We start from the raw sequence: 21,944 nt of genomic DNA, 5'->3' as shown, positions 1-21,944 counted from the left end.
TCTGTTCCACCTTCGTTCTGTAGTCCTCCTTAGCCTCTTTCAGCTTGATTTTGAGTTCCCCCTGTACACGCCTCAGCTCTGCCATGTCCCCCTCTCTAAACGCCATCTTTTTCCTATTGAGGAAGGGTCTTGACATTGCTGGATATCCAAGGCTTGTTGTTAGGAAAGCAGCGTACAGTTCTCGTGGGAACAACAATGTCCATACAGAAGTTCAGGTAGTCAGTTGTGCAATGTGTGACCTCCTCTAAGTCCTCTCTATTTTGTAACAAACTCCAGTCAGTGGACTCAAAGCAGTCTCTCAGAGCTTTGTCCGCTTCTGGTGTCCACTTCCTGACGGTGTGCGTGGCAACCGGTAGCCTCTGTACTTTGGGCTTGTACATTGGCTGAAGATGAATGAAGTTGTGATCTGACTTTCCCAGTGGGGGGAGGGGGGAGGCGCTGTATGCATCCCTCACGTTTGCATACATGAGGTCTATTGTCCTGTTTTTCCTAGTTGGGCAGTCAACAAACTGGTAGAAATTTGTGAGGGTGGAATCCAGTGTTTTGTGATTGAAGTCGCCAGAGATCGCAAAAAAGGCATCAGTGTGTTGAGTTTGGAGCCTTGCAATTGTAGAGTGGATGAGATGTAATACAGAAATACCACCATCTTAGCTGGGCCTGAGCTTGTTTCAAATGGACTGAGGTAGCATGAAAAAAGGTCCTGTGGTTATGCATATGCCCCATTTAGAGTTTTTTTGCTCGACATTGCACATACTTCAGGGGTTCTGATAAGGAATGATACACTGTAATAATTACAAAAAATTCTAAATCTTTACAATTTCTATTTCAATTAAATTGGTGGACTATACATCTGCATAAATAATATTGGATCAAATTATATGAATATTCCATTTCTATGGATTCTTGTGAATATTTCAAGACCCTATATGCTATATCTAGCATATTGCTAAGGATATACACTGCAGCTAGAGGGTAGGGAGGCACCAAAGGCGGGGGAGGGGGGTAAATGACCCGGGGCTGTGACAGGTTAGCATAACGGGTTAGACCAATCAAAATTTGAATAATTTGCAATTATTTTTGGAAATCATGGACTCCTCTGGGCTAATGAGGAAAGGGCCTATCCAAGTATCCACAGTAGCCTACAGCATGGGAATCTTGTATACAGGTTTTGAGCAACATATACTGCCATCCAGGAAATGTCTTTTCCAGGGAAGACCTTGAATATTTCAGAAAAACAATCCCAAAAGGAATTTTCTTCATATGTAAAGTATGCTAGTCAGTGCTAAAATGGCCTGTGTACAATCCAGACCTGTCAAATTAGGTGAATCATGGAATGAAAAAACATGATTAATAATACCCCATACTGTTGAGCAACTGAAATCCTATATCGGGCATCCTATATAACATTTCATTCTCAAAACTCTAACAACTGGTCTCCTCAGTTCCTAAACATTTACAGAATGTTGTTCAGTGAGGTGAACCTCACATGCCCCCGTCCCAGCTTTTTTTTAAACATGTTGCTGGCATCAAATTCAAAATGAATATATATTTATACATAATAGTTAACATTTTCATTTTCAGCATTTGATATGTTGTCTATGTCCTTTCTGCTGCTACATATTGGTTTACGAGATTTGTATATTATCACATATTATCACGTTCTTCCTTCTATATCTAATTATGTATACAAAGAAAAGAACCAGACATTTTCTTTTACCTATATTGCAAGCGATTGGACAGAATCTCTTGTTTCACATGTTCCAGGGCCCCATGAAGGAAGAGTTCTAGTTCAGTGCGCTGCTCCAGAATTATACGAGCAAGACGCTTGACCCGAGTCATTTCACATTCACGCAGTGCCAATAGCTTCTGCAATTTCTCAAGTTCTGCACAGTTGGTCTGTGTGCTGAGAATAACTTTCTCCTGGATCTCATTCTTCTCATGCTCAAACTGCACTGACATGATATTAAGTGCCCGCTCCAAAACATCGACCTTACTCCTCAGTTGCAAGATCTCTTTCTTTTGGGCAGCCATCTTACAAACGTTCTGTTTCATCATGAACTCACTTGTATCCTGGAAGAATAAAGAAAATGAGAAGAGAAAAAAAAATCATTATTTCCCATGTTCCAAGTTCCTTTTTATAAATAAAATGTTGTTCTCTGGCCAGTCACTGTAGAACAAATTAGACCAATCTGCGAAACAAATAATTATGGCCAGACTTATGGCATCTCATTTAAGAAAATACTCAAACTATTTGTGCACGTAGGCTATGACAGATTTAATAGCCACATTTTGCAGGTAGGAAAGTTTAAGTGGATGTGAAATTGAAAGCAAGCCTAGTTAAGGTTGCTTTTGACATCTATCTAAATAACAGGATCTGTCTGTGTGTGTTATTTGCATATCTGTCGAACCATTTGTCCGATTGATTACAAACTTGACAGGTGTATGACATCATGAAGGGTCGTTTAAACTGATTTGCACCTGTTTCAACGGCCATCTGGTCAACTAGGCTCCATTTCTCTCTGTTTCTCTCTCTATTCCACAAGAACACAAGGCACCTTCCATCCAACTGTCTCTCATTCATTCACTTCAAACCATTCATTCATCCATTAAACTATCTATCTATCAACATCCATTAAACTATCTACCTATACATTCATTAAACTATTTGTCTATCAACATTCATTAATCAATCAATCAATGCCTTTATTTGTCCCCCAGGGGGGCAATTAGTTTCACAGCAGTAGCACACAAAAACAAAATTACAAAAAATATACAAATACACACAGTATAATAAATAACACAATACTCATCCTGGGGCCTGTACTACGAAGCGGGGTTTCTGGCTTATCTGGGTAACTTCGAGAGTAACTTGATCACGTGTAGCGTAACTTCCCGATTAACCCGTACTACGAAAGGTGGATAGGTTTTAACCGAGGTATGCTGCCATGGCAATTTACGCTTCATCTCAAACCTGCTCCGACCAGGTTATGTTCTTGGTTAACCCTAGGTTTCCGTTAACCACACCCTTTATAAGTACCACCCCTCCTCTAACAATTTCTCCCGAGACATGTCGGCGTACCTGGATGATCCATACGACATTGGAGCGCAAATCGTGAGGGACTCTCTTCGCAGGGCGAGGGGTTTTAGAGACCGCCAGAAAATATATATAGCCTACCCGGACGATATTCTCTATGAAGATATAGATTGTCAGCCAAGGGAATTCGTTATCTTTGTCAGATGATCTAGGAAGACGTCTCATAGCAATGCCCGTACGTGGACATTCATGTATTCAATCGGTGATGCAAGAATACTGTATGTCTGAAAATAAATCGGACATAGGCCTACATTAAGCTGAACATCTGAGCAAGAATAGCCTAAAATAAATCGGACATAGCCTACAGTAGGCCTAATAAATAAAAATCACCATTTTAACAAACTTGTTGAATTGAATGTCATATTACTGTACCCTGCACATAAAGGCTACACATTTCCACAGCACCAGAATCCGACCGAATGCCTCCCTCAACCCCCTCCATAATTGGCCTTCCACTATTATTTGCGATGGCCAACTCCTCTGCTACTGTAAAACACTCTGGTTCCTTTCCTCCTACAGTAGTGTTCGAAGACACTGTTTCTTGTTAGCTGTAAAACAGAGGCCAAGTGAAGGCTATAAGCTAGGCCTACATGTTTTCATAATTAAGAAATATTAATGCAAGCTATAACTATATAAACCTACTATTCTGAATAATGTTTTTGTGTTTCATTTTCACCTGCTGCCATGTGCGTTTGGCAATGGTGTTGCATCTGAAATGTTCACAGGATTAGGCATACACTAAATCAGTCAATGGGGGCTACTTAAACATTTAATTATCCTTATTACTGTAATCTATATGCCCACTTCTGAATTGGGTTGCATCTGTAGGCCTTTCTATGAACTCAAATTAGGCTATTTAATTATTTCAACTCATTTCAGACATTCCGCAAGCTACTAATCCTCCGTAACACATATTTGAAGAACATGTGGGAATAAAACTTTACTTTTAGCCATTTAGGCTACCCGATCTGTAATACGTTGCCAACAGCCTTGCTTTGCTCACTTCCGACGTATTTTATTTTTGTCGTAGAGTGGGTTTTAATTCCTCATAACTTGTCATAATAATTGTGCATTCCTCATCCGTAAAATAAGGTGATCGCGTCATCATTGAAAGTGGTGACTTGCGCTGCAACCCGCCCCTTTTATGTGAACGCGCACAGGTTAACCCCGGCTCAACAAATCAACTTCATAATCAGCGTCGTAGTACCGATTAACACCACTTAAGATAACCAGGTTTTGTCAACCCTGGTTTAACAAAGTAACCCTGGGTTACATCTGGGTAGGTTAAGCTCCCTTCGTAGTACAGGCCCCTGATCAATAATGGGTAAACTACCTCTTCCTCCTGGCATTTAGAAGAGAGACAGCAGAAGGAACAAAGGAGTGTTTAAATCTGTTTGTTTTTGCAAATGGGAGTCTGAGCAATGAACCTGATGGTAGAAACTGTAGATGTAGAGGATGGGAACAGTCAGACAAGATGGAGTTTGCTTTCTTAAGCAGTTGTTCCTGTAAAGTTTCTTGTGCAGACCCAATTATTTTGCTACTAACACTAACAACCTTGTTCAGTAAATTCCTTTCTTTTACCCTCAAGGATTGAAACCAACAAATAAAGGAAAAAGTAATAACAGACTCAATAAAGGAACGATAAAACATAGTCTGCAGGGTAGAACCAACCTGGAATTTAGAGTTTTCTAAGACAAAAAAGACGCTGCAGGCTTTTCTTATAGATCGAGTCAGTATTTTTCTCAAATGTCAGCTTGTTGTCAAGATAAGTGCCTAAGTACTTATAAGTAGGGCTGTCAAAATAACTGATTAATTTCGATTAATTAATTTGAGAAAAAAATTTGTGCAGATTAATCGATTCCGTATGACCCCGAGCCGTTCTAGTCAGTAAAAGTTAGACTGTAAAATGAAGGAGAGAGAAGAAAACGTGCTGCCTGGATCATTGATTGGAACATTTACTTTTAAAAAATGGCCTGATGGTGTTGATAAAAATAAAGTGTTGAAAATAAAGTCCTTTGCAATGTCTGCAAGTGTTGACATTGAGGGGAGTGCTAATTTATTTTCATTGTGTCCCCTAGGTTATATCTGTGGCCTGAAATGCCTTGTATGTGAAAAAAAAACTTCTTCCCGAAGCACTTTTGAATTTATTTCCTCAGCATATTAGGTCATATCATAGATTATTATGCCCATTATTTGAACAGTGAAAATAACTAGATGTATCGCATAGCGGTACAAAATATGACCGCCGCTCAGTCCTGTACATCCGTTCCGCGAAAATAAATCACACTTCAATTTGTCTCCATATTTTACTCCATCCCCTACTCTTGAAACTTTTGTGTACGCTTGTTTGGCATGCCTGAGTGTGTGTGTGCGGCTGCACAGAAAGTAGCCTACTGGTGCTGAAAAGGTGAATAGATTGTAGAATAGCCAAAGAAGATGTAGCATTGTTATAAAACCTTTAAAATCTCTAAACAATCACAAGTAGGGCAGTTCATCACAGTTCATCCATTGCAACTGGATTGATGAAAGGTAACTTACACCTGTAGGCTACATTGTATTTGGGAAAAGCAAAAGGTATCAGCATAATTGTATTTATTTATTTATTTGTTTGTTTATTTATTTATTTATAAACAAAAACATCTCTGTCAGTTCCATGCCGTTTTCAACAGCTATCAAAAACAAAGGTAATTTTTGGATGGATGGATTTTTTGTGAATGTTTCTTCTTCTACATAAGATTTTAGTCATCTTTATTGTCAATGCACAAATTAAGTAACAGTAGTCTGAAACGTTATTGTTAATGCACAAATTAAGTAACCGTAGTCTGAAACGAAATGCTGTTTTACATCTAACCAGTGGTGCAAATAACTGACATGTCCAAATGGGCCTTGATGAAATGCGTCGCTAGACTGTTCATACACATTTTAACGGGCCAAAGTTGAAGAGCTGTTGTCCGTTACTGTTCTTGCAAATATAGGCTGATTCATGTTCCCTTGCATTGTGTAACTGAGGTCCATGGCTAGTCTGGCTTTCACCAGACCAAGCTCAATCTTTTAAGAAATCAAAAAATAAATAGCGGGCAGGTCAGGCTGGGTTCACCCAGCCTAGTCCATAGGCACCCGATATTGTTTAATTTTCTGATTGAGATATCCACGCTCTGGCTATTCTAAATGCAAAAATGCATCAGGGAGTTATGACAAAACTGTAACTAACAAACTAGATCCTAATAGAAAGCTGTTAGCTTCCCTAAGCTACAGGTAGGCTTATAAGGTAGGCCTATTTACAACATAAATTGTCAATAGGCTATGCTGGCGACACAAATAAAATCTCCTTTGGAAACCAATGGCTTACGCCTTACAGTATCAAGCGGACTTAAACTGCCATATCGTGGCGAAAAGTTGTAATAAAATTCACGCAGCTCCATGAGTCAAGGAAAGCGCGAATGAAGTAGCCACTTCTAAATGGGACCCACTACACAGTAGCTTAAGGTGTGTTGCTAAAGCAGCCATAATGAAATGAAGGTGTCATTGTTTGGATACTTCACACACACGTGCTTTTTAATTTCACAGACTACAACTACCAAGCTGGAATCAAAGCACATCGATTCCCCTCTCACACCCTGCACGCACTTAAAACAAAATAAACAGGCGTCTCAGTCTCACGCATGTATAGGCAAAACTGTAGGCCTATCAGACCGGTGTAACGTTGGTAAATCTTCCATTGCACAGAATAATTTTTGTAGCACGTGCAACAAATGACAGCCGAAAGATACAATTACAGTGCTGCTATCAATTTGCTTGGTATAACCGCATTTATAGTTTTCTACAAATGCAATCAATCAAATTGGCCTCCATCACTCAACCAACGCTAACGGTAAAATTACCTAGGTCCTTATTATAAGATTAACGTACCTGCAGTAAAAACCAAGCATGTCCGATAAACATCCTCAGATTTATTTCGGCTTCAAGAAGAAATGGGAATTACATTTCATGTGAACATCATCCTATCCTTATTAGACGTTCTCTGCGGTAAATTACAGTCCTTGTAGGAAGCGTCCATTGTTTTTCCAACCCACTTTTAACTTCCAACAAAATTACGTCTCACTGCAACGATGCGCCATCTAGTGGACAAATGACTACTTATCGCCAATACTGGAAATGCAGCCATGATGATGATGATGAATTTATTTTGGCTTTCTTTTAATCCTACTGAATTTGTAATTATGTATCGGCCGTTCTAATACCGATAGTATGTGGGTGCCTTGTGTGTGTGTGCATGTGTATATGTGTGCACCGCCATCTACAGGCCAATGAGTGTACAGTCACTAAATGTACACATAACCTAATGTTTTTAGACCCCCCCATGGATGAAATTCTACCCCCAGAGAATGCCAGGTCAATCATACACATAAAATTTGGTGCAGTTCTGAACATCTTAACTGAAGATAGGGGCGATTAAAGCAGAATAATATTGCATTTTCATTTTTTACCGGGGTGCAAATCACAAATGAGTCAGTTGAGCCAGATTGATGTGGGCCCTTGAGACCAACATACCATAAAAGATTCTTCATCCTCAGTGCCACGGTTCAGGTAGTTATTTATGAAAAACTGCTTTTTTTGCGGTTTGGGGGGCCCAGCACGGGGGGGGGTGGAGTGGGCCCCGGGGACGAAACAAATTTTTTCCGTAAAAGTCTAGTGGGGTTACATACCCACCAAATTTCATGTGCACCGGTGGTTCGGTGTCCCGGGTATCGTTGACCAAAAATTCAGGAAGTAGATGACAGGAAAAAAAAAAAAAAAACAACTTTGACAATCCCTATATGACCGCTTCGCTAGCAGCGGTCATAATAATAAAAGAGTTTTTGAACTTTAATGTATTTTAATGCTGATTATTCAATGATTCATTTGAATTTAAATATTTAAAATACTTTCACAGCAAAAATTATATATGCGATTAATTTAGATTAATTAATCACAGAGTATGTAATTAATTAGATTAACTTTTGTAACTTTTTTTTCGATTGACAGCCCTACTTATAAGACTAGTGTTGTCACGATACCAAAATTATGACTTCGATACGATACCTGCCATAAATATCACGATACTGAAACGATACTACGGCGATATCTGGAAAAGAAAGGACTCATACCTCCTCCAAGTGTATTGAGTCATTTGTGTTGAATTCGGTGCACTTTTGTAGTGCAGGTCAATTCTGGGTTCTAAACTTAAAACTCTAAAACTAAAATAATTATTATTTTTATAGTCAGTAAAATAGTAGGCCTACTTTGTGTGATAAAGTCCTTAATTTTTTGTTATAGTTCATTTACATTGTGTTGTGTTTTGCCAATAAAGTAGCTTTAAATAGCCAAACTAGGCTAGATCAAGGTCAGTGTGAAATTACTGCATGCTAATCACTGAATGCTATGCAGAGGGGCCTAATCTTTAGGCCATCTGATGTACAGTATAGGCTTCCCTAGGCCTTCCCGTGTTCGTGGGATTTCTTTGACAGTTGCAAAGAGAAAAATGTGAGGATAGTCTTCTTTGCGCCCAGTGTACAAGTACAGTGGGTCCCCGTTAAGTTTGGACGGGTTCCTTCATGAATCACGCACCCCATTTTCTCTGCAGAAATGGCACAAACTGCAGTTGACACAAACAACCACAAGGTGTCACTTGGGTGCCACTACTATTTTTGATGCGACTGACTTACTGCTTCTATGACGCAGCGGGGGCACGGGAACTTAAATTGATCACGGTTGTTTAAGCTTACACTTGACAAAACATTCTAATATGAAAATGTAGATGCAATTGTTGTAAAATGGTGCAGCTCCTTTAAGAAAGCACCGTGTGCAGGGATGGAGAGAGAGAAAGCGAGGGGGGATAGGCCTATGTGTGTTAGAACTTAGCGTGTGGAAAAAGTACGTGCTGTTGAGACTGGAGCGAGTCATATTCAAAATAATGCAAAAAAAAAACAATTATCCTCATTCATTGCAACCAAAGCATGCCTGCTTGCTGACGTTCAAACGAAAAATATATCAAAGCACCTTTTGCGTTTGAATGTAGCACGAAAAAATGTTTAAACAGCTGGACAAATGATTTAGCTAATTGATTATATAACCTGTACACCAGCAATTGTTGAACATTTACCTGTACAAGTACATTGACAGTAGCCCAGCCTAACAGCATGTTGTAGGCCTACTGTAGAAATTTCACTTAAATTGCAACCGCAACATGCCTGCTTGCCAACGTTCAAACGACAACGAAAAAGATAATAAAGCAACAAGAGGGTTGAGTCTGAATGACACTGAGTTTTTAGACACTGAGTTTTTGTAGTTAAGAAATATTTTCGTATAAAAAAATGGTCATTCTTCAATCTCCTTCACTGACGCCTATGGAAAAGGCTTAACGTCCCAAAACAACGATCAACGATCATCAAATTTCTCTCTCACATTGCTCCTCATAACCATCTATAAAAAAAGTGTTTTTTCTTTTCTTTTTGAGCACATCTGAATCCCAGGACATAACGCACTGGACCTTATAAGAGGCTCGAGATATAATTCCAAAGGGGGCAGATGGGGGCCACTGCACTTAAAACTTAAAAAGATGAAGCTTTCCGAACTTTGAAATTGCGATCAGTGACTGGCATCGGGTGAACGAAGCTTTTCGAAGTTGAACAGGCTATTAAAAACTATTTGCGCACCTCCATGTCACAGGAGAGACTGGGCTCTCCCTTCTATGAAAAAGACGTTAGGCTACCTGCAAACTGGCCTATGATTTCATTGCTGAGTTTGCAGCAAAGCAAGAAAATGTTTTTTTTTCCTGAGTCAGGATATGGCGAGTCAGTGTCATTTATTTGTCCAATGTTAGCCTATAGATACAGACCAGTACATCTTATCAATAGTTTGAATGTCGTGTGTGTTTCTGCTCATTGACAAATACCGTTCAGCACAATGATTCATGCCCAATTAATTCCCCCTGTTAAAGTGTTCGCCTTTGTTACACTATTTGGTTTCGTGATGTAGCCTATGATAAACACCATATGGCCAAATATGTGACTCAGCTAATGTTATAGGCTATACAATTGAATTTCCCCTCTTAAAGGCAAGCTGGTGTAGCTTATTAGACTAGGCTATCGCATGATTTCATGCACGTAAGTGAAAAGGGCCTTGCATCTGTCAAGTTCGCACAGGGCCTCGCATCCCCTTGCGACGGCCCTGCAGCTCCTCCTAAGACAGCGAGGAAAAAGTTAAAATACGTGATAAACCCGGGAAAAGTTGACAGGTTTGTTTCGGTCCCGATGATTATTTGTGAAATTGTGCAAACGACAGCCTTTTCAAGGAAGGAGTCGTAGCATGCAAGCTCCCAAATTGACCCAGTAGCCTAAGGCATCAATAAATTGTTGGGACTGGGGAGGGTCATGTGTTTTTTCTCAATCACTTTGGAGGGTCATAGAAAAAATTCTTGCTGGCGAGGGAGGGTCACGTCTTTTTTGACTAACGCTCCCAAAACTCCTCCGGTAGCCCCTTAATTAAATAAATAAACGAATAAATAAATATTTAATAAACGAATTAAATAAATAAATAAACGAACAGTCCCTAATTGATTAATAGCCTAGGCCTACACCAGCAATTGTTGAACATTGACCTGTACAGGACATTGACAGTAGCCCAGCCTAACAAGCAAATGTTGCAAAATACATCAAAAGACGCAATTAATCAGAAATAAATAATGTAATCTGCATCACTTTATTTAACAAACTGCAAGCAACAAGAGCATTGAGTTCGCTGTAAGGCCAAACCCAAGAGCAAAGCCTATCTGTTAAGGCAGTCGATAGGCTATATAACGAGCTGTGTGCCTGGAAAGACGATAGATGACGGCTCTGGTCATCCCATACCCTCCCCCCACTTCCTGTAGCCTACCATTATGAAGGCCTGTAGCCTAAAACGACTCGTTGCCGTTTTGTGACATTAAGCTTTTTCACGTTAAGCCCCCCTCCCCCATCCCCTTCTTTCACAAGCAGTGGGGGAGCGCGGGGCACAAAGTAACACTTTTTGGTAGACAAAGGAGGGTTCTCCGCGCTTCTGTCGTTTGGCCACAATCCGTTGCAACCAGGCCAGGACAGATATTTTAGAGAGGAGAGACGCCGGTGCAGCTCAGATGTCTTCTTAATTTTCTTTATTCTTCAGTAAAAGGTGCAGAACATTATTAAACTTTGACTAACATTTCGATGTGTCGATGTTTTTGACTAACGAACATCGAAACGTTAGTCAAAGTTTAATAATGTTCTGCACCTTTTACTAAAGAATAAAGAAAATTAAGAAGACATCTGAGCTGCACCGGCGTCTCTCCTTCTCTCTAACACTTTTTGGCTTTGGATAAATATTTCTAAAATCATTTGAGTTTCACTAGTCACATGTTTTAACAAGCAACACTTGTTATTGAACTAATAACAGACGTGTGTCGAAAATTTACTTTATTTTCCATACGGAGAAATAACATATGCAGAGTCTAACCAAGGTCAATCTTGCCAAAAGCCCTCAAACCTGAAAACACATGAGGCAAAAGTGCAAAACATCACAAAACTAACTAAACTGACACGCGCATATTTTTGTATTGCAATCATTGTAGCCTACAATTGTAACAGCGCGTAACAGTCGTTTTACTCCCCGGATGCGCTAATTATAAAGAACGTTTAACGTGTCCCAAAAACAGCTATCAATTAATCACCAAACGTCCTATAAACAAGTATTGCCAGGAGCAACACCTTGCAAAAAATGATAACAATAGGCCTAGGCCTTTATATGGCTCTGCTCCTGCCTAGATTCGAACTCAGAACTACCTGAAAGTTGCAGATCTGTTCTGGAAATACGTGCATTAACCCACTCGACCGTCAGACAACGCTATCTGCTTCGAGTAGGCCTATTGGGTAGGACTGTAGCCTACACTGATTGCTGTGACACAGTCTTGAGTGACCGAATTCGTTTTTCTTTGTCATATGAATGCTGTCATTTTGTTAACATTACTGTTAAGGAGATGCTGTAGGCAAAGTCTATATTTCAACCTCGTTAGTGTAGTAAAAAAAATCAGAACTATTCACAAGGTTTCTGGGCAGCATATTTATGTTCTGTTAGCAAGCGAACTTCTCATGACTACCGACAAAGTAGTCTACTGCCAGCTGACGAAGCTCTCATTTTAAAACATTACTGAGAGACAGACACTGTACAATCAAGAAATCTTGCCACTGAATCCAAAACTATGTTTAACATTATGTACAAGGCTTAGGCTACAGTGGACTAGCATGTTGCAGGGGCTGCTAAAAACACAGAGAAACGCACTGAAAACTCGGCCAATCACAGCCCTTGCTGTCGAATGCGCCGTCTGGTTAGACCGTGGAACTCCACAGCGGACTATGCTGCCCCCAAGCGGCTGCAGTTGTACTTACATTTCACCATTCACCATGATCGTGAATGAAGTGTCAATTTTTAACTGGGACCCACTGTACGACGTTCCAACCACTCAGGTCTTCGTCAGATAGGCCTACAGCATTACCTGTTGCAATAAGTCTATGTGCATTCCTACATTAGCCTACGTCTATTTCTTTGATAACATGATTTGCTACCACGTAACAATAAGCCGCTATTATTATTAGGACTCAACACGCTTTGGTGGTATTATATGCTGTGGGCTTTATGTGAGCACATTTCGGGTATCCTATCCTACATCTGAGCAATACTTATTGAACAAATTGCAGTCTACATGCCATGACAAATATTACCAGTAGTACTGACCGAACATGAAATAGATTGTTTACAAGTTATGGTAATGTTATTCTGGCGTGAACATTGCGCTTTCATCACGTTAGCACCCTATGATTACAGCTCGTTATGTCTCGTCAAAATGATTACAGCTCGTTATGTCTCGTCAAAATTCATTGATGAAGAAAGGTTCGCTTTATCCCAGAGAACCATACTCGTTTCACTTAGGCTAGACTAAAACAGAAGAGAAAAACTTGCCACTAACCATGTAGTCGTGTTTTCTATAGCATATTCGTTAACCTGTCGTTCTTTGAACAAAAATGTTGGGATATGTCTGCGAGGTGTTTAGCCAAGTTCCATGCATTGCATAGCCTACTGCTTTTAAATGACTTTGAAACATATTTCACAAACGGGCTTTCTGTGTACCTGATGGCTTGACTTCACTATTCGCGATGTATCCAAAATAGTTGCAGATTTCACTTCACCTTTTGTTTTATCCACAAGGCCGAGGACGGTTGGTCGGCAAAGAACTACTGTATGTTGACATTGGCTGCGCACTCACTAAATTGATCACGGTAGTTTAAGCTTACACTTGACAAAACATTCTAATATGAAAATGTAGATGCAATGGTTGTAAAATGGTGCAGCTCCTTTAAGAGTGCCCCGTGCACAGGGATAGAGAGAGAGAGAAAGCGAGAGGGGATATGTGTGTTAGAACTGAGATGCGTGTGGAAAAAGTAGACGTGCTGCTGAGACTGGAGCGAGTCATATTGAAAATAATGCAAAAATAAATCCGCAGATAAAACCATTATCCTCGTTCATTTGCTAACCACTTTCAGATAGAGTGTCAGGGAGTTAGCCCCGAAGTTACGGATAACTCCGGCCTGGAGCGGTAACAAGCTCTCCGACTAGGTCAGAAGGAAAAAACAGTAAAGGTTAATGCTATCAAACAAACCCAGAAACTACTAGGCCTACTTCTACTACAGTAACTGCGATACGAGACATAGCCTACCTGCGAGCCGATAAGCCATATTTGTCATCGGATGACAGGGGTTAGTGCAGAAGTGAAGTAGACTACGCCACTAAAACCTCCTCTCCATTTATGTGATAGGTGGGCTTACCTAATGTTCCTGATTGATTAGCTACAGAATAATACAGATTTTACAAGTTTTATTTGCTACTTGCTATATTGACAAACTTATACAGTAATATAGGCCTACATTTAATTAGTGATCAAAATCAATCCGTGGGGTTGGTTGGTGCAGCCAAGCTCGTCCAGGGTGGCCCCCCAAAGCCCATTTTGTTTAACCCAAGTCAGTAGAACAGTCAGAGACAGTTGAGCCATTTGTCACTTCGTTCACATGGAGTTGACAGACTAATGAGAATGCACAGGACTGCGACGAGGGCGAGCAGGGTTCAATTCCTGATCGATGCATAAAGTTTGCCAGGGCAGATAAGCATAGTTGTAAAGGGCATGAATAAAAAAGGCAAAAAACGTCCTTTGCCGAAACAAAAAATTTATTTTGGGCGCAAGAATTTTATCTTAACGAAACAGCTAAATATCAGAGTGGGATAGGTTGGGATATTGTAGAACTTTCACTTAAATTGCAACCACAACATGCCTGCTTGCCAGCGTTCAAACGACAACGAAAAAGATATCAAAGCACCAAGAAAGCAACAAGAGGGTTTAGTCTGAATGACACTGAGTTTTAGACACTGAGTTTTTGAAGTTTTAGAAATATTTTCGTAATAAAAATTAAAAATGGTCATTTAACCAAGAAAGGCTGAAAACATGTAGGCTACATGCAACCCAGCAGAAGACTATTATATTGGCAAATCATTGAACACCATTCACACATTAGTCATTAGGCTGGAAGCATTAATGTGTCTATTAAGCTCATTAGCCTACTTTCAATAGGCCTGTACAGCCTGAGAGGGAGAACATAGCCTACTGTAGAGTAAACAGTCAGTTTACTTAGTTACATTTGTTTAGTTAAATCCAGTTTTCTACCCTATCTCCATAATATGCTTATAGAAAGACGAAGTCGGGAAAGTGCTTCAGAGAAAACGTATTTATTGAAATAATGACCATTCTACATTCAACTGTCTCATGGCCGCCGTCACCAGTATTGCCTCGGCAATACTACTTTTCAAAGTAGCCTAGGCAATACTAGTTTTCATACATGAAGTTACACTAATAAACAACGTCACAAACTGCCGCTGCGCTGCGCTTATCCTCGAAGGGTTTTTCCCGATGCATAGGCTATAGGCCTATTCTAGCCTACTGTCAGTGACTGATGCGAGAAGTGGGTTCTGTGAAGCGTTAATTTCACTGACTGACGCGAGAGAAGCGGGGTCTGTGTTGTGTTGTGACTGCCCTGCCACAGCATAGAGACTGACTAGTCTAATCCAGAGCCATATAAAGGTAGAGTTGCGACAATGGGTGTTCAAAATTCGTTAAGGTCACGTGGTTCATGTAAACTTCAAATAGTTCCCGGAAGTGATTGACAATGGATTAGAATGCATTAAATAGGCTACTGTTCAATGATAGACGAGCCACGATTTTTGGGTAATTGACAGTCAATAAATGCATTGATATACAATATTTATAACACAGTGTAATTATTGTGTAAACTATGTAGTTATCCTACCATTACAACAATATTAAATTAAATTCCAGACCTTATCTTAGCCTGCTATATAAGGTGACCTTTTTTCCGTCCTTTTACGTATGTGTCACTTGATATTTTTCTGTACAAAATCAAGACAGGAGATTCTTTAGAAAACGCAATTGCACCCACCCCATAAGTGTATCTAAATTATTGCTATACAAAATAAATGACCTCGTACAGTGACTCGAAAAGCTGTAAACAGTGTTTTTGAGACTGCGTGTAGCCTACAAAAGCGTATGGAGCTCCTGTGAAATTTTGATTTTGCAACGAGAAACTGTAACACAGCTAGTCTAAACATTAGTTGTTTGAGTTTTCTACCCCGCGTTTCCTCTGGTAGTCACTGATCTGAGCTAATGAGTGAATTACCTAGCCAAGCCTATATCGTTGCGGGAGAATAAAAAAAAGTTTAAACGTTTTTTAACATCTCCAGTGTAATGGTGGGCATTCTAAGTTCACCGTAGCATTAGGCCTACCTATTTAGTAACCCCATGGTAATGCGAGTGATCATAATAAAATATAAAACGTGACATGTAAGTCCTTCGATAAATAACCAGGCTATGAACTCACAAACATGAACAGCATTTTGTCATCGTTTGTCATTCACCGTGCTGTGAACAGCATTAAGATGCTAGGCTAAAGAGCTTGAGATTCAGACTGGCCTGGGGATGGGGATTTTACACGATCCTTCATCACTGGGCTAGTGTGCCCTGCTGTGTTAATATGACCGTGCTGATGCTAACAGCTGCAGCTCCCTCAAATCTAGGTTCTCTCATGCATATTAGGCTAGCTTTTGCCAATGAAAATTAATGCAAAAAAAAAAAAAAAACAGTCCTGCTCCTAACTGAGGGAACATTTACGTTACCAACAATGTTAACAACAAACTCAGTTTCACTGCTGCAAGTACAAAGTTGGCTGTAAATATGCTTCGCCATATTTAACCAAACCAGCTAGCTTTGTGATAACAAAATCTTACCTTTTATGTGTTTACTCCACTGAAAGTTATCCACATATCAAACGATTAAATCCACAGTTATGGAGGAATTGTTTTGGGGAAGCAGTTGCACTTTATCCCACTTTTGCTGCCCTTTTTAAAATTAAACCACTTAAATCCATAGCCTAGATGAGCATTGCGCATAACATTACAACTATGTTGACATGATGGTAAAGCTAAATGCCCAAGACACGTCACGTCATAAAAGTTGTAGGCTACAAACGCAAAAACTTAATGACCGCTCGTTCGTGGTGTTGCCTAGTGCTGCCTAATTGAAATGGTATAGGCAAGGTTTATCTTATATTAGGTTATGTGTGGCACATTTATTGGGCTTTAGCCTCTTTTAATTTATTTGATAAGGAACTGATAAAAACTGAGCAGCAGAAAAGCGGTCATAGTCGATACATAAATAGTTTATTATTATAATTAGGTTATTAATACTATTACTTTACTACTATTAGCCTACTGTTGTTACTGTTATTATTATTATTATTATTATTATTATTATTATTATTATTATTATTCGGATGAGCCAATAATGTAAATCTGAGTCTGAAATGTTGGCTACAAACAGTCTGTAACTGCACTGCTTCTATTATAAATTGTTAACTTCTGGGAACTATTTGAGGCTTCCATTAGCCGCCATTGTTGAAAAAAAATGGAACATTAACGTCAATGGAGTTGTCGCAACTCTACCTTTATATGGCTCTGGTCTAATCCAAACAATGAAATAACAGGTCTTTGAATAGAGCATCACAGTCCCGCCCACAGGAGTTTCCGGAAGTAAGAATTCAATGCAATTTCTCCATTGACAATTCGGGTATAAGCCATAAAAACTTAACTGCACATGGTAGACTCAAAACCAGCTACGGCTGTACTAAGCGATTGTGTATGCTCATATAGACGCCAAAAGTTCACGGGGCACTAACCTCGTTTTGAGATAAATGTATTTTATCCGCGATGTCTTGGATAAGTACTTCATTACCCACAATCCTGAACAATCCCACAGTGATGCCTCTGATTGGTGGAAAGGCCGTTATGATGATAGTTTGAAACTCTTTAGCGAAAATTATTGACAAAGATGGCGGAGTCTTTTACTGCATATGGCGAAAATCTTCATGTGAATAAAAACTTTCTAGACGAACATTGGTACTTGTATCAACAAGGATTGTGGTTTATATATCACACGAACTTAGTCAGGGCCAATACACCATCAAATAGGACACTGTAAATGCTAGTTTAAACACTTAACGAATTCAGGTAGCCGATAGGCTAATCATTAGCCTTTCAGACAACTAGAATGTCATTATAATGCTGCTAACATTAGCCTACATGCTGCAACACAGGTATGACATATATTATGTTTTAGTGACCTTGTTGTTTCTATGAACATGAATTGTTGTTTATAGGAAACAACAACTTAGTCGAGGCATAAAAAGCCCTGTATATCCTCATTAAGTACTTAACTTTTGAACTAGCTAGCTAGCTGATAGCACAAGCTGGATGCTACCACCGGCTAGAAACTGCAGTACCTGCTAAACTGGTTAGCAAACCGTCCATGCCCCTGTGAATATTTCACTGTTTCAAGGACGAAATCAAGAGTGTCCAAAGGGGTGAAAACCACTTTAAATCGGGTCACATTATTGACTGTTGTGTGTCCGAGGGTCAGCTTGTGGGCTTTGTAAGGGCCAGCATGAGGGACAAGACCTACAAAGTTGTGTGGTGAGTTTTGCAGGGAGGTAGGTAATGCTAGATCTAGTTAACATTAGCTAGGCTACTGTAGCCTTCATACTGTACGAGTCATATCATTAATCATTAACCTAGAAATACTTCTTCGTACATTTAATGAACATTTTGTGTTAATAAACTGAATATGGTGGTCCAAGAGCGGTCCATGCATCAGGATGGCAGTCAGATACGAAGCACTGCACAATGTTACTAACGTTAACGTTAAAGGAACCGTATGTAAGAAATGTATTTCAATTAGGGCTGTCAAAATAACTGATTAATTTCGATTAATTAATTTGAGAAAAAATAACTGATTAAAAAAATTAGTGCAGATTAATGGATTCCGTATGACCTTTGACCCTGAGCCGTTCTAGTCAGTAAAAATTAGACTGTAAAATGAAGGAGAGAGAAGAAAACGTGCTGCCTGGATCATTGATTGGAACATTTACTTTTAAAAAAAACGGCCAGATAGTGTTGATAAAAATAAAATGTTGAAAATAAAGTCCTTTGCAATGTCTGCAAGTGTTGACATTGAGGGGAGTGTTAATTTATTTTCATTGTGTCCCCTAGGTCAGCGGTCCCCAACCACCGGGCCGCAGGACATTCCTAACCGGGCCGTAGCCTACGACATGAGTTTAAAAAAAAATGCATGCAAACGAAACTACATTTAATTCGCAATAATGTCACGTTTTTACATGGCATAGGCCTATATGCAGTTGTTTGATTACACGCATGTTTGCATTTTGCAAGGTCTATTTTCTTACGTCTGTCTATCCCACCTTCAACACTTTTACATATTGCCTTCAGCGCTGCGCAGCCTCAGGTCAGCTCACTTCACTTGATCAGTTCTTGGCGAACGGTAGTGTCACACGAAGTTAGCTAAACTGCTAGAATGAGCAACAAAAACAAGCATCTTTAGCAGGTCACTGGCCAGAGTGTTTGAGTTGCAGAGAGTTGCAGTCGCTGCAGAGATTTCTTACAGAAAAAAAGTCACCGTTAGCTGCACATTTTAGTGATGAGGACTGGGTGTCAATTGGGTGACATATTCGGGTTGCTTAATGACCTCAACCTGTCACTCCAGGGGAGAATGACGACTGTCTTTAAACTGGCAGATAAAGTCGCTGCATTTAAAGCCAAGCTTGATTTGTGGGGACGACGAGTGGACTGGGGTGTATTTGATATGTTCCAAACAGTAGTTGGGGTTTTGGGAGAGACTGCAGGGCCCTTTCTCTCGCAGCTGGTGCGCGATCACCTTGTTGCGCTTACAAATGAGTTTGAGCGTTACTTCCCATCCTCCAAAGATCCACGGCAAACCAATGTGAGTGGGTCCGCAACCCATTTGTCAATATCCCGAATAGTCCTAACTTGTCAGCGCAGGAGGAAGAGCAGTTGATCGAAATTGCAAATGACGGTGGTCTTAAGAGTGTGTATAAGGAAACCTCTCTGGCGGGTTTTTGGATCAAAACCAAAGCAGAATATCCCGAGATAGCCGTAAAAGCGCTGAAAACGTTTCCCACCACGTATCTATGCGAGGCCAGGTTTTCGGCAATGACTGCAACTAAGACCAAATTGCGCAATCGACTGGACATTTCAAACACACTGAGGGTGTCACTGTCTTCCATCACCCCCATATGGAATTTATTTCCTCAGCATATTAGGTCATATCATAGATTATTATGGCCATTATTTGAATAGTGAAAATAATAATAAAAGAGTTTTTGAACTTTAATGTCACTAATGCTGATTATTCAATGATTCATTTGAATTTAAATATTTAAAATACTTTCACAGCAAAAATTATATATGCGATTAATTTAGATGAATTAATCACAGAGTATGTAATTAATTAGATTAACTTGTTTTAATCGATTGACAGCCCTAATTTCAATTAATCATAAAATGGCCCTGATATGTCACTAAACATTAAGAAATCATTAATTTCAAATACTTAAATCACTGACAACAGTAGTCCGGCCAGGATATTGTCATTTAAAAAGTGAAGTTGCAGCCCTCAACTGATGTTGATGTTGTGTTTTGTCATGTCATGTTGTGTTTTGGCCTGATGCGCCACCCTCCACTTATCTACTAATCAGGAAGTCAGTGGTGTTTCGGCATCCAGGTTGGCAACCTCGAGTCAGGGGGGAGGGGGAGAGGATACACCGCTCTACAGTAATTTGAAAGTGATTGCAGTACCAGTTTTGGCCACAATCTTACATATGGTTCCTTTAACCGCTTTCACACACACACACACAATATAAAATACACAATGGTAAATATAACATTCAATACCAAAACACTATTATTTACACAATTACTCCTGAAATAACTGCTATTAACTGCACTTTCATCGATTGCCAAAAGACGACGAATCAAAAAGAAACTGGCTCAAGAATTTAAATTTGAAGAACCCGCCCAAATCATTGTTTGTTTGTTAATGCCACTTTGTTGACAAACAGCCAACAGAGGTTAACCCATATCCGACTTTATGGTTGGGCTACGATCGACCACCGGAGAAAAGACGTCGGATCCTCACCTGGATTGACAACACTTCAGGTAAGGCAATGGTAATTAGACCAATTTGTTTTATATAACACCAAAATACAACCTAACAGGTTGATTTTGGTTAGAGTCAGACAGAAATTTAACTTTCAGAGGGACAGGACAAGGCTAGGCTACTACAAGCTTATGCTACTCAGGACTCAGGAGTAGAGCATTACAGTAATGTTAGCTTCTCTTTAAAGAAACCACCGTTTCAGTTACACTTCTTTTTTGTGAGCCTAGTCTAGATGAGGGTGGGGGATATACAACGAAGCGAAGTTACTGGCTAAGCAGATGACTTCAGGTATAAAGTGCTGATCTCCAAACAACATGAATTGACATATTAGACATATGATGGCAGTCTGCGCAGTCCCACACACATGTCCCCACCCCACCCCCACGCACACCATTTCCCTGACATTGACTGCTGCATTGGATCAGTCTTTCTAGAACAGGCAAGAGCTTTCTAGCCTCTCGTCAGCAGCGCTGCATCACTCATACATTAAAACAACCAGCGGATGGTGGGCGGGTACGGTTTTGAAAATTGGTCAAAAAACTTTGGTGCTGATGGATGGCGGATGGATGATAAGTGTTGCTATGCAGTTATGGTTGAAATAATAGCCCATCAGCGCATCTCTAGTGTGTGTGTGCCTCTCTCTCGCTCAGAGGGGAGGGGGAGGCTGAGGGGTCGATCAAGCATGGATTCTAAACTCTGTGGTGGATAGGATCTACAATTAGGTGTTAATTAATATTACTACGCTAGGTCGAAGTACTCCCAAGTGCTATTGCGCCAAACATTGTAGTTCTCCTGTTTATTCGCTTGGAAAATCGCCACGTTTCATGTTGTTTGACCGTAGACATTTTAATCAACCTTTCGTGTAACTGTATTTAAGTCGGGAAAACGTGAATGTTTTTGATTACTTTTACGTCTGGCTACGTCTGAGCCCGCTAGCATAGCAACATGCTAACACATTCGCGCCGCGCACCAGAGCGTTTGAGTACACGTACCGACATGGGAGAGGTATGACTCAACTCGTGAAAGTTAAGGTAAGAACATATATTACTACTGACATTGGGTGGCGTGTTCCTTTAATGCACCATCAGTAAGGCCCTTCTCTATAGGCTACAGCAAACTGCCCCTCCCCCACCTTAACCTTACTCCCCTACCCCA

The 21,944-nt window shown here is 40.0% G+C and overlaps 1 protein-coding gene across 1 annotated transcript in view; it reads right to left on the bottom strand.

Moving 5' to 3' along the window:
* si:ch211-163l21.10 (basal body-orientation factor 1) overlaps positions 1 to 21,944 on the bottom strand; it is a 144,587-nt gene that overhangs the window by 51,121 nt on the left and 71,522 nt on the right. Inside the window, exon 8 of the mRNA XM_042091328.1 lies at positions 1,718 to 2,070. Within this exon, the coding sequence (XP_041947262.1) occupies positions 1,718 to 2,070 (353 nt within the window). The remainder of the gene's footprint in view (positions 1 to 1,717; positions 2,071 to 21,944) is intronic.

Source organism: Alosa sapidissima, chromosome 5 (genome assembly GCF_018492685.1).
Source record: "Alosa sapidissima isolate fAloSap1 chromosome 5, fAloSap1.pri, whole genome shotgun sequence".
Classification (NCBI taxonomy): Eukaryota; Metazoa; Chordata; class Actinopteri; order Clupeiformes; family Clupeidae; genus Alosa; species Alosa sapidissima.
This window is presented reverse-complemented; position numbering and strand designations above follow the sequence as displayed.